This window comes from Pseudonaja textilis, chromosome 1 (assembly GCF_049901715.1).
Source record: "Pseudonaja textilis isolate UNSWEBS1 chromosome 1, rPseTex1.2, whole genome shotgun sequence".
Taxonomy (NCBI): Eukaryota; Metazoa; Chordata; class Lepidosauria; order Squamata; family Elapidae; genus Pseudonaja; species Pseudonaja textilis.
In genome coordinates, this window is record NC_141990.1 from 7,480,631 (window position 1) to 7,500,501 (window position 19,871).

The window sequence follows — 19,871 nt, forward strand, 5'->3', positions numbered from 1 at the left end:
GAAGGCTGAGAGCCAAAGAATTCATCATCTTCTTTTAATGATCCTATAATCCCTTGCGGGGTGGACTCTGGGTAACTGAATGGAGCTGAATATTTACTGGCCAGATGCCCTTCCTGTTGCCAATGCAGAGTTTTGTTCAGCAGATGCATTCTCAGTGTGCCCAGAGAGAGAAATATCTGCCTCTACCTGGGATCGAACTCACAGCCTCCTGATTGTGAGACGAGAGCTCCATGTTTAGGCCACTGCACCACTCTGAGAGCTGAAGAATTGATACTTTCAAATTGTGGTGCTGGAGAACACTCTCGTGAGTCCCTTGGACGGCAGTCAATCCTAAAGGAAACCAACACTGACTGTCCTTCAGAAGGGCCCAGTGGTGGGATTCAAATTTTTTTACTACCGGTTTTGTGGGTGTGGCTTAGTGGGTTTGGCAGGGGAAGGATACTGCAAAATCCCCATTCCCTCCCCACCCCACTAACCTGCTTTCCAGCTCCATCTTCCTGTGCAGGGCAAACAAAGAAGACCCAGCCAATCAGCTGGGACTCAGGAGGCAGACAAGAGATGGGGGCGGGGCCAGTCAGAGGTGGGATTGGCCATTTCTCCAAACTACTCAAAATTTCCACTACCGGTTCTCCAGAACTGGTCAGAACCTGCTGAATACCCACCTCTGGGAAGGGCAGATCTTGAAGCTGAAGCTCAAATATTTTGTCCACCTAATGAGAAGAGAGGACTCATCAGAGAAGACCGTGAGGTTGGGAAAGATGGAAGGTAGAAGAAGGAGGAGAGGGCAGAGGATGAGATGGTTAGATGGTGTCATCCATTCAATGAACATGAATTTGGACAAAGCCTAGAAGACAGTGGAGGATAGAAGGGCCCAGCATCCCACAGTCCGTGGGATTACAAAGAGTCAGACGCAATTTAGTGATTAAACAACAAAAGAAGAAGAAACGGTAAGAAGAACTATTTTCTTCATGGAGATACTTCCAAGCCATCTTTGGAAAAAATGTCTTCCTATATCTCATTTTATAAGGAATGCCTCCTTGGAAATGGTGATGGCTGTGAGACTATGGTCAAAACTTCAGGGATGCTTTTATCTCCACAGTGGATTGTTTTGGTTCCAGAACAAGTAGCAGGTGGGTTTTGATAAAACATCTCTCTTCTACATGTGTGAAAGATGGAAGTCCTTGTATTTGCTCTCTAGGATGCTAGAAAATAAAGATTTATTGAGTCCTTCACTTCAGACAAGAATCCAAGGAGTATCATTTCTTCAAGAGGGAACATAGAAGTGGAAAATGTTTGGATTTTCAGCCTCTTTGGAAGTTGGGTGAGAACGTGGCTTCAAAATATCTTCTTCTTCTTGGGCCATAACTGTCATCGGATGTTGGCGATCATGTTTGCAATCAAAATATTTGCGGAGGCTTAATTCTCCTGTTTAGAGATATCCCATTACTTCCAGAAGGGGAGGGAATTTTTTTCTTTCTCTTTTCGGGATGATGATGGGAAAAAAAGAATATACAATGAAATTGTAAACAGGACAGATAAAAGTACAAGTATAATTACTATGAAGATATGGAAATTTGGAAAAGGATATGTCATAAAATTAGAAATGAACGAGAAGTTGTTAAATAAAGCGGAGGAAAGTAAATGAAGAAAAAAAATAATGCAATCTATAAAGTAATGATAAGATATGAAATTGAATATAGAAAGATGAGTATGTAATTAAGATTATATCTGTATGGAGATGTGACAACCTGGAAACATGTTGTTCTCTAAAAAAACGATGTTTTATTTTTTAATATATTTTTTTAAAAAACCCAAATAATTTTTTTACAAAAAAAAAAGAGACATCCTGTTAGTGATGAATTTTAACTTTGTCCTCCTCCCTAGGAATGGGGTGAGAGTCTTCCTCACTTGCTTTCGGAATGCCATTTTAGCAACATTCTCAGGGTTTTGGGCTAGAACAGAAATATCTTGAAAGTTTTCATAAGTAGGGCCAAGAGATTTGGGCTGCAAACATCTCGATGTCCGCTAGATGGTGATGTTTTGCCCTTCTATGCTGCCATAGGGGTCACACAGCATCCCCCAGTCATGTGACCAAAATTCAGACGCTTGGGAATTGACTCATATTGCAGGGTCTCGGGGTCATGTGACTTTTTGCGACAGTCTAATAAGCAAAGGAAGCCAGATTCCCTTAATAACCACGTTCCTAGCTTACCAACTGCAGCCATTCATTTAACAGTTATGGCAAGGAAGGTCATCAAATGGAGCAAAATAGGTTTTATCAACGTCTCACTTTGCAACAAGAAAATTTGGGCTCAGTTGTGGTCATAAGGTGGGGACTACCTGTATTGATTAGAAGCAGGAATATTCTCAGGAATTTCAAGATGACGGACATAAAAGCCCAGTCTAGCTCAATACCACTGAAAAAAAAATATCACTTGTCTGAATGGGTATAGGGTCTCCTGCTTGAGCAGGGGGTTGGACTAGAAGACCTCCAAGGTCCTTTTCAGCTCTGATTGATTGATTGATATATAAAAAAAGGCAGCTGTTCAATCACACACTGTCATAGGTGCCATTTTAACTTTCTCAGCCATGCTCTGCTTGGAAGTTTTCTCCAAAGATCACGTGAAGATTATAATGCCTCGGGAAGGCCGCACTTGGAATACTGCATCCAGTTTGGGTTGCCATGATGTAAAAAAGAGGTTGAGATTCCGGAAAGAATACAGAAAACAGCAACAAAGATGATTAGGGGACTGGAAGCCAAAACATAGAAAGAACAGTTGCTGGAATTGGGTATATCTAGTTTGATGAAGAGAAGGATTAGGGGTGACATGATAGCAGCCTTCCAATATCTGAGGGGTTGCCACAAAGAAGAGGGAGTCAACCTACTTTCCAAAGCACCAGAAGGCAGAACAAGAAGTGATGGGTGGAAACTAATCAAGGAGAGAAGCAGCCTAGAACTAGTGAGAAATTTCCTGACAGTGAGAACAATTAACCAGTGGAACAACTTTGCCTCCAGAAGTTGTGGATGCTCCAACACTGGAGGTTTTTAGGAAGAGATTGGATAACCATTTGTCTGAAGTGGTATAGGGTTTCCTGCCTAAGCAGGGGGTTGGACTGGAAGACCTCCAAGGTCCCTTCAGGGGTGGGATTCTACCGGTTCGCACCTATTCGCTAGAACCGGTTGTTAACATTCTAAGCAGTTCGGAGAACCGGTTGTTAGAAGAAATGACTGGCCTAATCCTGTAAGGAAGGCAGGAAGGAAACATTCTGGTGTTGCTTACAGAAACTGCCTCTCCGTTAACCCTGATTACATTCTTGGCAGGACTAGACTTCCTGTCTCAGGAACTTCTCTGGAGCTTTTTTCCCCCTCCTTTGCTGGTACTTTGTTTGTGTGGAGTGGCCATTCAAAGTTACAATGGCACTGAAAAAAGTGACTTATGACCCTTTTTCACACTTACGACTGTTGTAGCATCCCCACAGTCATGCGAGGCCAGGCGAGGAGATGCGTGCCTCGATGTGAGTGATGTTGAGTTGGCCACGCCCAGCCAAGAACATGACCATCAAATCACGCCCACCAATTAACCCACACCCACAGAACCGGTTGTTTAAAAATTTGAATCCCACCCCTGGTCCCTTCCAACTCTGTTATTCTATTCTACGTTCAATGTTTACTTCCCATGTAACCATTTTTGTCTTCCAGTAAGGAAAAAAAGCTTAACTGCATTGCAGAAATCCTGAAAGAATAAAATTCTGGCATGCAGGAATCAACATAGAGGCCAGGGGGTCTCATAGAACATATGCAGCCCCCCAAGTCATTTCTGGCACATATCCATGGACATGCACACATAAACACAAACAAACAGATACACAGCGAGACAGGTACACAAAGGACACCCATATCACCCTGGAAAAATACTTTGTAAATACAGATCTTGTAGAAACTATTCCATTATGAATCCAGTAATAAAACCCAGGTATAATGGTATCCAGGTTGAGCCAGCAAACTGACCAAAATGAAAATAATATTAGTTAGGACTGGTAGATGGATAAACATTCTAGTCCAGGGGTCTCCAACCTTGGCAACTTTAAGCCTGGAGGACTTCAACTCCCAGAGGACTACCTATGCTTTGCTGGTTGCAGAATTCTGGGAGTTGAAGTCCACCAGGCTTAAAGTTGCCAAGGTTGGAGACCCCTGTTCTAGTCTGAACGCCTGGTTGACCATGCAACCAATCTTTATAATAATTTAAGTTTAATATTCTTATTCCTGTCTACTTGGAGACTAAGTTGTTTTTGCAGCATTTTTAATTTAAATCTATTGATGACGATCGGCGAACTGTGTTGTATTTGATTTTAAACCCATGAGAATTTTTTGTATCACTGTTGGAAAAGCTTTCAACATTGCAGCCTTTGGGCTAAGGAACTAGTTCTCATGAGGAAGTCATGGCAATTTGAAGTTGGCATTCCAGTTGAGAAGGGTGCCAGTTTTGGCCTGCCTGAAAAATCCGGTTTTTGCCTCTGATGGTAATTTGTAAAAATACTCACACTTTGGTTTTCAAATGTCAAGGTGCAAAATCATGAGGCTGAATTAATGCTTCTCATGGCTACCACTGCTGGCAGGCTTATGACTTGAAACAAGCGTGTGAATATTGGTTAATAGAGGGTATTCTCTAAATAATACAAATCTACGCACGGACAAAATTTCTCCGAGATCCAGTGGCAAAAGAAAGGAGAAAGAAAAGAAGGAAAAGAGAAGAGAAGGAAGAAAGGAGGAGAAAGAGGAGGAAAAGACAGAGAAGGGGAGAAGAGACAGAATAAGAGATGGAGAAGAAAGAGAAAAAGAAGGAGAGAGAGAAGAAAGGAGGAGGAGGAAGGAGGAGGGAAGGAGAAGGAGGAAAAATTGAACAGGGGGAGAAGAGAAAGAAGGAGAAAATATGGAGGAAGAGAAGAGGAAGGAGGAGGAGAGAAGGAGAAGGAGAAAAAATTGAGCAGGGGGAAAAGAGAGAGAAGGAGAAAATGGAGGAGGAGGAGGAAAGGAAGAAGGAAGAGGAAAGGAGAAGATTGAGAAGGGTGAGAAGAGAGAGGAGGAGAAAATATGGAGGAGAAAAAGAAACCAACTTTCTACCCCAACAGAGATTTATAATTGGAGAATGGGAACAAGGTGAGAAGAATATTCTTAAGTTCGGTCGCTTAAAATTATTGTGAAGAAGCATGCATCCTTCGCATGGCCTGATTTTTGCACGAGAATAATTCATGCACGGCACATTGGATCGACCTAACGCAGCAGAGCATCATCCCAAAATCTGTCTCTGCTATGAAATCCTGGCCGTCCCTGTGAAAGAGATTCCAGACTGCGGCTGCTGAGATGCCAAGGGCCGTTCAATGCGAACGGTTCGAATGTTCCAGCTCTGGCTCTTCAGGAGATCCAAGCGAAGGCCAGCAACGCGGCGGTTGGGACCAGCAAGAGCGCCTTCCTCAGAGGCAGGAGGAGGTTTGAGTTTGATTTTTCGACAATTCGGGCGCCTAGAGGCTGAACTGGTCGAAAATTGTCCACCATGGGAAGTTTCTTCTCACTGTCGAAATACACCTTTTCCCAGAACTTTTGGATCTATGAACCAGTAAGACAGACAAGTATTAATTTTCTATCTTTCCAAGTCAATATAAATAGAGGAGCTTCTGTTGAGTGAACAATAAGGTGCCAAACTATTAATATGCCTTCTTTCTTTCTTTTATTCCTTCCTTCCTTCCTCTCCCTCTCCCTCCCTCCCTCCTCCTTCCTTCCTTTTCTTTCCTCTATTTCCTCCCTCCCTTCCTCCCTTCCTCTCCCTCCCTCCCTTCCTTCCTTTCTCCCCCTTTCCTTTCTTTCCCTCCCTCCCTCTTCCTTCCTTCCTTTTTCTTTCCTCTATTTCCTCCCTCCCTCCCTTCCTCTCCCTCCCTCCCTTCCTCCCTCCCCCTTTCCTTTCTTTCCCTTCCTTCCTCTCCCTCTCCCTCTCCCTCCCTCCCTCTTCCTTCCTTCCCTTTTTTCCTTTTCCTCCTCCTTCCTCCCTCCCTCCCTTCCTCCCTTCCTCCTCCCCTCCCTTTCCTTTCCTTTCTTTCCCTTCCTTCCTCTCCCTCCCTCCACTCCCTCCCTTCCCTCCCCTCCTCCTTCCTTCCTTTTTCTTTCCTCTATTTTCCTCCTCCCTTCCTTCCTCTCCCTCCCTCCCCTCCCTCCCTCCCTCCTCCCCTCCTCCTTCCTTTTCCTTCTTCCTCCCTCCCTCCTCCTTCCCTTCTTCCTCCCTTCCTCCCCCTTTCCTTTCTTTCTCTTCCTTCCTTCCTTCCTTCCTCCCTCCCTCCCCCTCCTTCCTTCCTTTTCTCTTCCTCTATTTCCTTCCTCCTCCCTCCCTCTCCCTCACTCCTTCCCTCTACTTCCTTCCTTTTTTCTTCCTTCTCTCCCTCCTCCCTTCTTCCTTCCTTCCTCCCCTTTCCTTTCCTTTCTTTCCTTCCTTCCTTCCTTCCTTCCTCCTTCCTTCCTCACTCCTCTTCCTTCCTCCTTCCTTCCTTCCTTCCTACTTCCTTCCTTTTTCTTCCTTCTCTCCTCCCTTCTTCCTTCCTTCCTTCCTCCTTCCTTTCCCTTCCTTCCTTTTCCTTCCTTCCTTCCTTCCTTCCTTCCTTCCTTCCTTCCTTCCTCACTCCCTTCCCCTCCTTCCTTCCTTTTTCTTTCCTCTATTTCCTTCCTCCCTCCCTCCCTCCTTCCTCTTTCATTCCTTCTTCCCTCCCTCCTTCCTTCCTTCCTTTTCCTTTCCTTTCCTTTCTTTCCCTCCCTCCCTTCCTTCCTTCCTTCCCTCCCTCCCTCCTTTCCCTTCTCCATTCTTTCTCTCTTTCACACATACACACATTCCTTTCCTCTTCCTTCCTTCCTGTTCTCTGCCAGCATTCAAGGAAGTTAACAACCTTTCAAAACCCACAGCATTGTCCAAAACATAGAGGCAAAAAATTACTGACACAAAAATGAACCCACAGCTGAAAACCTGAGACCACGGTATCTGTAGGGTGGACAGAGCCCTAAACAGCATTGCCCCATCAGGATCCTACATAGTAGAACCAGGGGTGGGATTCTATCAGTTCGCACCTATTCACTACAAACGGTTGTTAACATTCTAAGCAGTTCGGAGAACCAGTTGTTAGAAGAAATTACTGGCCTAATCCTGTAAGGAAGGCAGGAAGGAAACATTCTGGAGTTGCTTACAGAAACTGCCTCTCCGTTAACCCTTATTACATTCTTGGCAGGACTAGACTTCCTCTCTCTGGAACTTCTCTGGAGTTTCTTTTCCTCCTTTGCTGGTACTTTGCTTGTGTGGAGTGACCATTCAAAATTACAATGGCACTGAAAAAAGTGACTTATGACCGTTTTTCACGGCTGTTGCAGCATCCCCACAGTCATGAGAGGCCAGGCGAGGAGATGCGTGCCTCGATGTGAGTGATATTGAGTTGGCCACACCCAGCCAATAACATGACCACCAAGTCACGCCCACCAACTAAGCCTCGCCCACAGAACCAGTTGTTAGAAACTTTTGCATCCTACCCCTGAGTAGAACCTACCCTATCCAAGCCAACCTCATTGGTGCATGCACTGAGCTAACACAAGCACAGCCCAAAAGAGGCAGAAGTTATGATGCAACAAAGCAAGGAGGCCCACACACACGGCTGCACCCTGTTGCTTTGTTTGGCCCCGTTGCTTTGTTTGGAGTCCACTTTGAGGACTCCCCAGGTGTTTCTTATCCCGTGTCACCTACCTGTTCCCCCCCAAGTTCAATGGGTTTCTCAAACAAGGTCCAGACCACCTCCTCATTGCAACCGGGGGTGGTCAGAGAGCCGGTGTAGCGATAGAAGTTGGTGAGATCCTTCTTGTCCGGGATCAGGGATTCCAGGGCCAAAGCTGGAATGTCAACTTTTCCCCCTGAATAAATGATGGAGACAATTGAAATGTGTTTGAATATATTAGTAGCTCGGGTGGGTTAGTTCGGCTGTTGCTTTGAGCTCCGAGCTGGGCGATTTGGTTGCAAATGTTTCGTCACCATTCGAGGAGACGTTGTCCGTGCACTTTGAGTTGTGCTCGTCTGTCAGAGCACAGGTCTTTAAATACCTTTGCGTGAGATGCGAATTAGTCTGAACCTTGTTTTTTTCAGGTATTTCTGAATCTGATTTCGGATGGTTTGATTGTCTGGCTGTTGGCTGGCAACATTCAGACTAATTTGTATCTCATATAAGGTATTTAGACAGATGACCGACGAGCACGACTCAAAACGCATGGACGTCGTCGCCTCGAACGGTGATGAAACGTTTGCAACCAAATCGCCAAGCTCAGAGCTCAAAGCAACAGCTTAATGAAGAGAATGATTTGTATATCAGATATTCTTTGTGTCAGGATTCCGGGGATTGCCCTCATTGAATCATGAACCTCAAACCAAGCTTCAAAAGAAACCAAAAGATTTATTAGGAGTAACATGTCCAGCATTAACCTGTATTAAGCCAACTCTGGCATACATAATTTACAGTCCCCTGTGACTGTCCCCCCATCCCCCCTGGGTGTGTCATAAATCATATTCTTCAATTAAGAACATTCAGAGGCTGGGTGTCATCAATCATGTTCTCCAATTAAAGATTTTCACACACAGAACAATCTTTGTAAGATAAGTGCTGGGATGTCCTTCTGGTTTTAACATTGCCACATTGCTCCTCCAAATTTCCTCCCCACCCTCCCCATTGATGGCAACTTCGATAACAGTCATAGGGATGCTTTACAAGTTGATACGATGAGTTACAGGTAATCCTTCACTAACAACATTTTGTTTGGTGAACCGTTTGAAAGTGGTCAATATCTGGAATATTCTATCTGACTCTGTCTGGGGTTTTCCCAAACCCCAAAAACTTTAACCTTAGACTGTCTACTATTGACCTCACCCCTTTCCTAAGAGGTCTGTAGGGGGTGTGCATAAGCGCACCAATGTGCCTACCGTCCCTGTCCTATTGTTTCTTTTATTTATTTTTATTTTTCTTATATGTATCCATGTATTCATAACTATGTTTTTACTTATACCTATTATCTTGTAAGCAATTGACAAATAAAAATTAATTAATTAATTAAATAATAAATAATTTTTTTAAAAAAGTTACAAGAGCATTGAAAAAGATGACATGATCATTTTTCACACTCACAACCATTGCAACATCCCTGTGGTCACATGATCCAAATTCAGATGCTTGGCAACTGACTCCTATTTATGACAGTTGCGTGATCCCCCTTTGCAACCTTCTGACAAAGCAAAGCCTGATTCACTTAACAACCATGTTACTAACTTAACAACTGGCAGTGATTCACTTAACTGTGACAAGAAAGGTCATAAAATGGGGCAAAACTCACTTCACTAACTGTCTTGCTTAGCAACAAAAATTGTGATGACCCGTAGTCTCTCAAAATAACCCCAAACCCAAAACATATATTAAAGTCCGGTAAAGCCTTCAACTTAACTTCATTGTTTTATTAGGCACAGTTTAAAGTCACAAAAGTAAATAATGGGGCAAACAGAAAACCAAAACAAACCGCATTGACGAGAGTTCTGAAGCAAGCCAAGATAATTAATCATACATTCCAGGAAGATAACCGAGGAGAGTCCATGGGAAGAACGCCAGCAAAGATAAGCCTCTTTCAAGGTGAACACTAAACTTTGACTCCAGCAATTCTGACTGCGCAGTTGCAAACTTATATACATGGCTCCCACCTGCAAGCTAGGAGGAGGATCATGGTAATCTCCTCCTGAGTAGACCTCGCTTTTCCCTGATCCTCTCCTCCCTGCGTGCCCTAGGATGGATAGGGGATGGGCCTGGATCCTCCTCTGATTGCCCAGCCGGCCTCTGCCCTTCCCCAGCCTCCTCCACCACCTCCGGAGCCACACTCCCACTCCCTGTTGGCTGTTCCTCCTCTTCCTCAGAGTCAGTCTCCACCAGGGGCACGACAGAAATTTTAATTGTAAGCTGCTCAGAGTCTCATCTGGAGCTGAGTGGCCTTTAAAATCCAATGAATTACATCCAATGATTAAACTGAAATAAATTCACAGTTGCATTAGGTCTCATCTCCTTACCTTTAGCCCCAATCTTTTCTAAATTTGAAATGAGCGGTTCATAGTTTGGGTTCGTTTTGCCAGCCTGTAACAGAGCAAAGTCATATTAAGAATCGAACCTGGAACATTTTTGACCAGCTCAAGGTTGACTCAGCCTTCCATCCTTCTGAGGTCAGTAAAATGAGGACCCAGATTGTTGATGGCAATATACTGATTCTATAAACTGCTTAGAGTGGGCTGTAAAGCACTGTGAAGCGGTATATAAGTGCTATTGCTATTGTAGGCAAACTCTACCCACTGTCAGGAGTTCAAACGTGACCGGCTGAAGGTCGACTCATCCTTCCAAGGTGGGAAAAATGAGGACTCAGATTGTTGGGAGAAAGTTGCTGACTTACTTTGTAAAATGGTTCAGAGAGGGCTGTAAAAGTTCTATGAAGCGGTATATAAATCTAAGTGCTATTACTAGCTCTATTTGTTGTTTGAAGCAAATACAAAAAGGTGTGTGTCCAGTTTAAGAAAAGCTTTCCTTCCTTCCTTCCTTCCTTCCTTCCTTCCTTCCTTCCTTCCTTCCTTCCTTCCTTCCTTCTTCCTTCCTCCCTCCCTCCTCCCTCCTCCCTCCCTCCCTCTCTTCCTTCTTTCCTCCTCCTCTGTCTTTCTATGTCCTGCTGTTCTTTTCCCCTCCTCCTTTGGGAGAACACAATGAAAAACAGCTGTTAAACATTGCAAAAAAGAGGAGCCGAAACATTTGGTTGTCCAGGAGAAAGGACTCTAGAACAGTGCTTCAAACTTCGGTAGCTTTTGAGCTGTGTGGACTTCAACTCCCAGAATTCCTTAGCGGGCTGGGGAGTTCTGGGAGCTGAAGTTTTCATAGCTCAAAATTGCCAAGGTTAAAAAACTGTGCTCTGAGACCAAATTGAAAGAGGGCTTTCAGAGGTAATGGGGGTCTCATCCACCACAGGGGTCTCCAAAGAGGTCTGATCTATAGATGCAACCTGCCCTATGTAGGAAGATGGCTCAGCAAAACCACGATGGGTGTGGATTATGGGTCTTATCCTTCAATACAGTGGGAAGGCACTGGACGAGACTGGCCCAAGTGAGTTTGTTCTCAATTTTGAAGTTTGGTAAAAAAAAAAAATGAAATGGAACTCAAATCTATTCCATACCTTTATAAAAAATCCCAACACTGCTACGCCTTTTTCTTCGCTCGCTGATTCTATGTTGCCAAATTCCTCCTTAATGTGGACAATGTGAAGCTGTAAGAAAGTCACAGGCTGGATTGACTCAAGAGTCCCTTTATTACTCAAGTCACAGTGGGTTAAAAGACACTTTTTTTTAATAATAAAAGAGAACATTTGTAGATTAGCATTGATGTGGATTAGGATCTGAATTTGGTTGTTTTCTTGCAGATGTTTTACTCAACTAGGGTAACATCAAGAAGTGATAGAAGGGAATGGGGTTTGTGGAACGGAGGAGGAGGAGGAGGAGGAGGAGGAGGAGGAGGAGAAGAAGAAGAAGAAGAAGAAGAAGAAGAAGAAGAAGAAGAAGAAGAAGAAGAAGAAGAAGAAGAAGAAGAAGAAGAAGAAGAAGAAGAAGAAGAAGAAGAAGAAGAAGAAGAATGATGTGGGGTCCTTGGTGCTCTCTGAGCTTGTCTGTTTTCTTGCAGATGTTTCATTACCCAACTAGGTAACATCGTCAGTGCTAGAGGGAGTGAGGTTTGTAGCATCCCCACAATCAAATTTGGGCACTTGGCAACTGGCCTGAATTTACAACAGTTGAAGCACCCCGGGGTCACACCATCCTCATTTCCGACTCTCCCAGCTGTTTTCCACCAGTCAATGTCAACACGGGAAGATGGATGCATTTAACGACTGCATGATTCACTTAATGACTGCAGTATTTCCCTTAAGAACCATGGGGGGAAAAGGTTGTAAAATCAGGAACAGCTCAAGTAGCAATCATCTTGTCTAGCAATGGGAAATTCTGGTTCTTATTGTAGTCATACGTTGACAATTGCTCAGTGGCTAAAACACTGAGCTTGTCAATCAGAAAAGTTCGGCAGTTCGAATCCCTAGCGCCACGTAACGGAGTGAGCTCCCGTTACTGGTCCCAGCTTTCATCAACCTTGCAGATCTGAAGCATATAAAAATGCAAGTAGAAAAATAGGGACCAGCTTTGGTGGGAAGGGAACAGCGTTCCGTGCGCTTTCGGGTGTTTAGTCATGTCGGCCACATGACCACAGAGACGTCTTCGGACAGCGCTGGCTCTTCAGCTTTGTAACGGAGATGAACACACCGCCCGCTAGAGCCGGAAATAACTAGCACATATGTGCAAGGGGAACCTTTACCTTTACCTTTACCTTTACCTTCACCTTATATATTTTAAACACATGTTTCCTGATGCCAGAGTTTGGGGATGGGATGTTCCTGAGTGCTTTTACCTCCATGGGGTACCTCTCTCCGTCAATGCTGTGTTCGGATCCAGGACTCTGCGTCTTCCCTACCTCGCTGCCCCAGTGGAAATGAAACTGCACCACCTTGTATCTTCCGTTCAGACCCCCAAGTTCTACCTTCCTCGATGGATCCAGCTGGACGATGACTGCCAAGGGCGAAAAAAAATAGATTCAGTACAGCGTAGTCCTCAAATCCTCCACAAAAATGGAGCCCTCCCCATTTTTTGTTGCCAAGCAAAACATTGGTTCCGTGGATTTTCTTGCCACACGGGGATTTTACAGTATCCTTCCCCTGCCACGCCCACCAAGCCACTTCCACAGAACCGGTAGTAAAAAAAATTTTGAATCCCACAACTGGTGCTGTTGTAGCTTTGAACAAGTAAACAAATGGTTGTAGGTAGAGAAACTATCTGTACTTACTTGTCCACATATTTCATAAGTTAGAAAATGCAAAAATACAAAAGAAAATAATAGGAAAATGAGGGGAAGGGAAAGGGAAGGAAAAAGCATAGAAAAGAGGAGAAAAAAATATTTTAAAAAGGCATTGACTTTGGGGCAATAGAATAAAATAATAGCATCAAACCTCAACATTTTTACTTTTACATAATAATATAAGCTAGCCATTTCTACAATGACAAACCTATCCCATCGGAAAACCCAAAATCAAAGTTACATTTTTTCCCCCCACCTCGAGCATAAAGCCCAGAAGCGGTTTCCAAGTAGAAACAATAGCAATTGTATTTTTTTCTGGGATCAAAGCAACCAATTTGGCTATCTCTGCTAATTCCATTAACTTTGGCAACTATTCATCCATGAAGTGTGCTTCCATTTTTGTGCAAAAAAGTAATCTCGCTGCCATCAACATATCAAAGTTCCCCCCAAAATTTCTCCTAGTCTTTTTTCCATTAGACCCGAAAGAAAAGTTTCTAGTTTTATCTTTATATTCACTTTAAGTATCTTGTATATTAGACTATGAACCAGAAGTGGTATTCAGAAGGTTCTGACCAGTTCTGGAGAACTGGTAGCAGAAATTTTGAGTAGTTCGGAGAACTGGCAAATACCACCTCTGACTAGAGATTTTACAGTATCCTTCCCCTGATACGCCCACCAAGCCACGCCCATGGAACTGGTAGTAAAGAAATTTGAATCCCACCACTACTATGAATCCTCCTACTCCAATATTTCTTTGCTTTGTCACATGTCCACCATAAATGATTAAAAGTCCCTTCTTTACATTTGCATTTCCAACAGTCATTTGAAATACCTGTATACATTCTGGACAACTTATCTCAGGGGTGTCGGGCTGGATTTGGCCTGCAAGGTGCTTAGATCTGGCCAGGGGTGGAATTCAAAAATCCCAGCAACCGTTTTGCTGAGTGGGCGTGGCCATATTGGAACCTCTGAGAGGGCCATTTTTCGCCCTCCCCAGGCTCCGGAGGCTTCCCTCAGACCTCTGGGAGGGCAAAAATGGCCTCCCCTGGGCTCTGGAGACCCTGCAGAAGCTGGAAACAGGCCTTTACTGGACTTCTGGTACTTCCAGCAGGGTCATTTTTCCCCTTCCCAGAGCCTCCATGCCGACCCTGAACATCTTGTGATGGGTTGTGATGAGGAGGTAATGTCAATTGAGGGTCATTGGGAAGTAAAACTGCTGGGGGGGTCTTGCACAGGGGTGGGATTCAAAAATCCCAGTAACTGGTTCGCTGCCCAGTTGTTGGGTGGGTGTGGCCATGGTGGCATGGCTTACTGGAACATCCGGGACGGCCATCTTTTGCCTTCCCAAGGATCCAGAAGCTTCCTTCAGGCCTCTGGGAGGGCAAAACGGCCTCCCTCAGGCTCTGAGGGTCTTCTGGAAGCCAGAAACAGGCTTGTTTCTGGACTCCCGGAAGGCCCGTTTTCCCCCTCTCAGAGCCTCCACGTGGACTCTGCACTTACCTCCATCGAAAATGGACTGCATGGAGACTCCTGGGAGGAGAGGGGAGAGGTGGGCAAGGCCAGCCGGTCAGTTCAAATATTGGTTTGGTGAACCAGATGCAAATTTAACATCCAGTTCACCTGAACCGGTCCGAACCGGTAGAATCCCACCCCTGGATCTCTCCCATGCGGCCACTCTGAAAACAGTGAAGGACCGGTCCTCAGTGCCTCTGCCAGCGGCCCTTACTAGCTCCATTTTGTTGGCAGAGAGTTGCAGGAGGCCGTTGCAGCCGGAAACGGAGCTCAGAGTCCTAACATGAGTGACGTCAAACTGGCCAGCCCACCCAGGGGTGGGATTCTACCAGTTTGCACCTACTCGCTAGAACTGGTTGTTAACATTCTAAGCAGTTCGGAGAATCGGCTGTTAGAAGAAAATAGTGGCCTAATCCTGTAAGGAAGGCAGGAAGGAAACATTCTGGTGTTGCTTACAGAAACTGCCTCTCTGTTAACTCTTATTACATTCTTGGCAGGACTAGACTTCCTGTCTCTGGAGTTTTCCCCCCCTCCTTTGCTAGTACTTTGCTTGTGTGGAGTGACCATTGTGTGGAGTGACCTTTGCTTGTGTGGAGTGACCATTCAAAGTTACAATGGCACTGAAAAAAATGACATGACCATTTTTCACACTTACGACTGTTACAGCATCCCCACAGTCATGAGAGGCCAGGTGAGGAGATGTGTTCCTCGATGTGAGTGATATTGAGTTGGCCACGCCTACCCAATAACATGACCACCAAGCCACACCCACCAACTAAGCCACACCCATAGAACCGGTTGTTAAAAATTTTGAATCCCAACCCTGCACCCACCCAATTGGCCACACCCATCCCAGACCCCCACAAGGTCAAACACAACCCTGATGAGGCCTGGTGTTAAATACCAACAATACATTATATTATAAAAGTTTTCTTTTAATTTATAATTTTGTGTAAATTTTAGACCTTTCATCCACTTATTCTCCCATTGTGAGGGATACTTGTATGACTTGTATGAGTGATTCCTGCTCCTCACCTGTGTGTCCATTGTTTTCCATGGTCCATTTGCCATTGGATTTGACGTTGTAGTTTATAAAGTTAAACGCTTTCAGAGATTCGTTGTAGGTTACCTGCCGGGTGAGAATATTAATCGGAGATTGTTTGTCATTCCCACATTCTGAGTCTACCTTTGCCCATAGACGAGGCTCTGCAGGAGAGAGAGGAGAAAAAAAGCTTTAGAATGGGACAGAAATTGGATCAAGACCAATATAACCATGATTTCTGCAAACTATGGTTTACAGTTAAAGTCTTTAGGACTTCCTGAGCTATAATCTAAAACACCCTTAAAAAAGGCATTGGGAAAACCCAATAACAGAATTGAAAGGGATCTTGGAGGTCTTTTTTTTCCAAATTAACAGAGTTGGAAGGGACCTTGTAGGTCATCTAGTCCAACCTCCCCGCCCAAGCAGGGGACCCTACATCATTTCTGACAGATGGCTGTCCAGTCTCTTCTTAAAAGCCTCCAGTAATGAAGCTCCCGCAATTCTGAAGACAACTTTTGTTCCATTGGTTGATTGTTCTCACTGTCAGAAAATTTCTCCTCATTTCCAGGTTGAATCTCTCCTTTTTTTTTTTGAAACAAATTTTATTAATTTTAACAAGAAACAAACAAGACAAAACATCATTAAACACTAAAAAAAAAAACCCGCTTTCCATCATAGATCTTTACAAAGCAGGTAAAACATTATTTTATATCACATTTTTCTAATTTATCTCATTTACTCTTATTCAATAACGTTACTTTTCTAGTTTATCTGCTATTCATTTTTTTAAAAAACAAATTTTGTTAACTTTACAAAACATACAAACAGTCAAGGCATATTGACATAAAAAATCTTTCTGGAAGAACCAATAAACCGTGCCAAATGTAATATGTGCATTTACATTATCTGCTCATCTTCATATCCTATCCCTATTTCTTACTAATCAAAATTTTTGCCTTAAAAAAAAAACAATAGACAAAACATACATAATATAGAACATAAAAACCTCATTTCTGAAAGCTGCTTAATCCCGGGTTAAAACTCTTCGCACAGACACAAATTCAAAAACAATATTTACTTTATATGTCAATCCATATCTTATTACCATTTTCAATTTTCTGTATAACTTCTTCCCTCTTTTATCTTTCTTAATTATATTTTGTTTATCTTATCTCAATACAATTCATAGTACTTAACATTTTTTTGTCTGTTCCTTTACAGTTATCCATTCATCTCTCCTTGATCAGTTTCCATCCATTGTTCCTTGTCTGGCCTTTGGGTGCTTTGGAAAATAGCTTGACCCCTTTCTCTCTGGGGAAGCCCCTCAAATATTGGAACACTGCTATCGTTTCTCCCCTGGTCCTTCTCTTTACTAGATTAGCCAAGCCCAGTTCCTGCAACTGTTCTTCATATGTTTTAATCTCCAGTCCCCAAATCATCTTCGTTGCTCTTCTCTGCACTTTTTCTAAAGTCTCAACATCTTTTTTTTTTTTAGTTTTCTTCTAATTCAACCCTTGCTCAAGTGTGTGTGTGGGGGTTTAAGCAGGTTAAGGTCTGGGCTTTTGGGCTGGAGAGCTGGCAACCCAGGTTTGAGACCCAAGCACCACACGATGGGGTGAGCTCCCATCCTCACCTCAGCTCCTGCCAACCTAGCAATTCGAAAGCATGCAAATGTGAGTAGATAAATAGGTACCACTTTGGTGGGAAGGGAACAGCACTCCGGTGATGTCATGCTGGTCACATGATCACAGAATTGTCTTCGGACAGTGCTGATTCAATGGCCTTGAAGCAGAGCCCTCCAGCAATCACTAGCAGAGTAAAATTCACAGGGACTCCTTTACCTTTTACCTTATAGTCAGGCTATTGGGAAAAAGTATGAAAGCTATTTAACTTTGCAATCAGAGGGTCCTTTCAGGGCAAGACTGGCATGGCAGCAAAGCAGGCCAGAAGCTCTCCAAGATTTCTGTGTTTTTTATTACCATTAGTTGCAATCAGCGTTTCTTTGCATAGCTTCCCATAATAGTGACACTACAGAATAGGAAATATAATGAACGGCATTTTTTCTCCACACTTTGCCCCTAGTTCTTGTTTTACAGTGAACAGTGAACTGTTGGTTTGTAAAGTTACCTTTGCAGTCCGGGACTTTACACAGTTGTGAGGCATAACACCAGTTTTTCCCTTCTGCAAAAGACAAATAGCCTTCATTAGTTTAATCATATTATTCCTAAAATGAGTGATAACAGAGAACAGGTATCATTTTCAAAACACAATGTTTTGAAACAATGTACTAATTGATTTAGAATGCTATCATCCCTCCTAGGCAGGGGTGGGATTCTACCGGTTCGCACCTGTTCGCTAGAACCAGTTGTTAACATTCTAAGCAGTTCGGAGAACCGGTTGTTAGAAGAAATTACTGGCCTAATCCTGTAAGGAAGGCAGGAAGGAAACATTCTGGTGTTGCTTACAGAAACTGCCTCTCCGTTAACCCTTATTACATTCTTGGCAGGACTAGACTTCCTGTCTCAGGAAGTTTTTTCCCCCTCCTTTGTTGGTACTTTGCTTGTGTCAAGTGATCATTCAAAGTTACAATGGCACTGAAAAAAGTGACTTATGACCGTTTTTCACACTTACGACTGTTGCAGCATCCCCACAGTCATGAGAGGCCAGGCGAGGAGATGCGTGCCTCGATGTGAGTGATATTGAGTTGGCCATTCTCAGCCAATAACATGACCACCAAGCCACGCCCACCACCTAAGCCACGCCCACAGAACCGGTTGTTAAAGTGTTTGAATCCCACCCCTGCTCTTAGGGATGCAAAAATTCACCCTCTGTAGTTATAAAAATGGAACAGCATAAATTAAGAGGAAACATCAAATTCAGACAAAATATACAATATGAAATGAAATGAGAAATAAAACAATAAGGGAAAAACAGTAAAAATAACAGAATGCTAGGAGAGAATAATAGAATTGGAAGAAACAGGGTAGGCCTTCTAATCCAACCTCTTGCTCAAGCAGAAACCCTGAACCATTTCAGACAAATCGTTGTCCAATCTCTTCATAAAGTATTGGGGTGTTCACACTGTTGATTTGTTTCTTTTCCCCCCCTTTATTGTGCAGTTTCACTTTGGAAATTTTTTTTTTTAATGTTGAAAAAAGTCCCTGGAAAGCAGTCTGAAATTACAATCTAAATGATTGCTGCAGTAAAATGATATTTGAAAGAGAAGAAAGAAAGAAAGAAAGAGAGAGAGAGAGAGAGAGAAAAGAAAGAAAAAAGGAAGGAAGAAAAGAGGGAAAGAAAAGAACAGAAAAAGGAGGGAGGGACAGAGGGTGAAAGGAAAGAAGGAAAGAAGAAAGAGAAAAAGAAAAAGTAAGAGGGAGGGACAGAGGGGGAAAAGGAAGGAAGGAAGAGGAAGGAAGAGGAAGGAAGGAAGGAAGGAAGGAAGGAAGGAAGGAAGAAAGAAAGAAAGAAAGAAAGAAAGAAAGAAAGAAAGAAAGAAAGAAAGAAAGAAAGAAAGAAAGAAAGAAAGAAAGGTGGGACAGAAGGAGAAAGGAAGGAAGGAAAGGAAGGACGAGTAAGAAAGGAAGAAAGAAGGAAGGAGGGACAGAGGGAGTAAGGAAGGAAGGAAGAAGGGTGGGACAGAGGGAGAAAGGAAGGAAGGAAGGAAGGAAGGAAGAAAGAAAGAAAGAAAGAAAGAAAGAAAGAAAGAAAGAAAGAAAGAAAGAGAAAGAAAAAGAAAGAAAGAATTATAGGAATTAAGGAATAGTTTCTCTAAAGTCATGGACTGGCAATTTGCAAAGTTGAAGATAGTGTAGGAAGTTATCACCCACCCCTCTCCTAGAAAAATAAAATATCCTAGGAAATATTAAAAAGGCAGAATATTTCCCCTAAAAAGAGTAGAAACTCAGAAGCAGAAACTCACCAAAGCGGCAGAAACTCAGCCTCTCCCCCCACCTTGGCTAATGGGCCATTACTCTGGCCTGGCCAGCCTATTTTACATAACAAAAATCTACTCCAGGTAGAGCTATAATAGGAATTGCCCAAAGCCCTTTCATTACATCATCATCCAGCAAGACTCAACCAAGCCTGGGACTCAGGACAGCCTACAGAGTTGCCCCTGCGTGGCCCCATGGGAGTCTGACAACCAATCAGAATACAAGCTCAAATTCAAATCCCAGCAGAGGGTATATAACTAAGGGTCTCTCAGCATCTTGGCCCTTCTTTTCCTTCACCCAACATCTTGAAGCATGTGATCGTCTTTTTCACTCAGGAGCTCCAAGGCATGTGATCCTGTCCACCATTAAACCATCTTTCCAAACAGCCTCCATGTTTCTTCCCCACT

General features: G+C 43.4%; 1 protein-coding gene across 1 annotated transcript in view; it reads right to left on the reverse strand.

Moving 5' to 3' along the window:
- Positions 1-4,208: 4,208 nt before the first annotated feature.
- The window catches only part of CA4 (carbonic anhydrase 4), a 41,552-nt gene continuing 25,889 nt past the window's right edge, over positions 4,209-19,871 (reverse strand). Inside the window, exons 2-8 of the mRNA XM_026710152.2 lie at positions 17,657-17,710; positions 15,523-15,693; positions 12,532-12,689; positions 11,258-11,347; positions 10,116-10,179; positions 7,770-7,933; positions 4,209-5,605 (exon numbers count right to left, since the gene is read on the reverse strand). Of these exons, the coding sequence (XP_026565937.2) occupies positions 5,414-5,605; positions 7,770-7,933; positions 10,116-10,179; positions 11,258-11,347; positions 12,532-12,689; positions 15,523-15,693; positions 17,657-17,710 (893 nt within the window). The 3' untranslated portion in view covers positions 4,209-5,413. The remainder of the gene's footprint in view (positions 5,606-7,769; positions 7,934-10,115; positions 10,180-11,257; positions 11,348-12,531; positions 12,690-15,522; positions 15,694-17,656; positions 17,711-19,871) is intronic.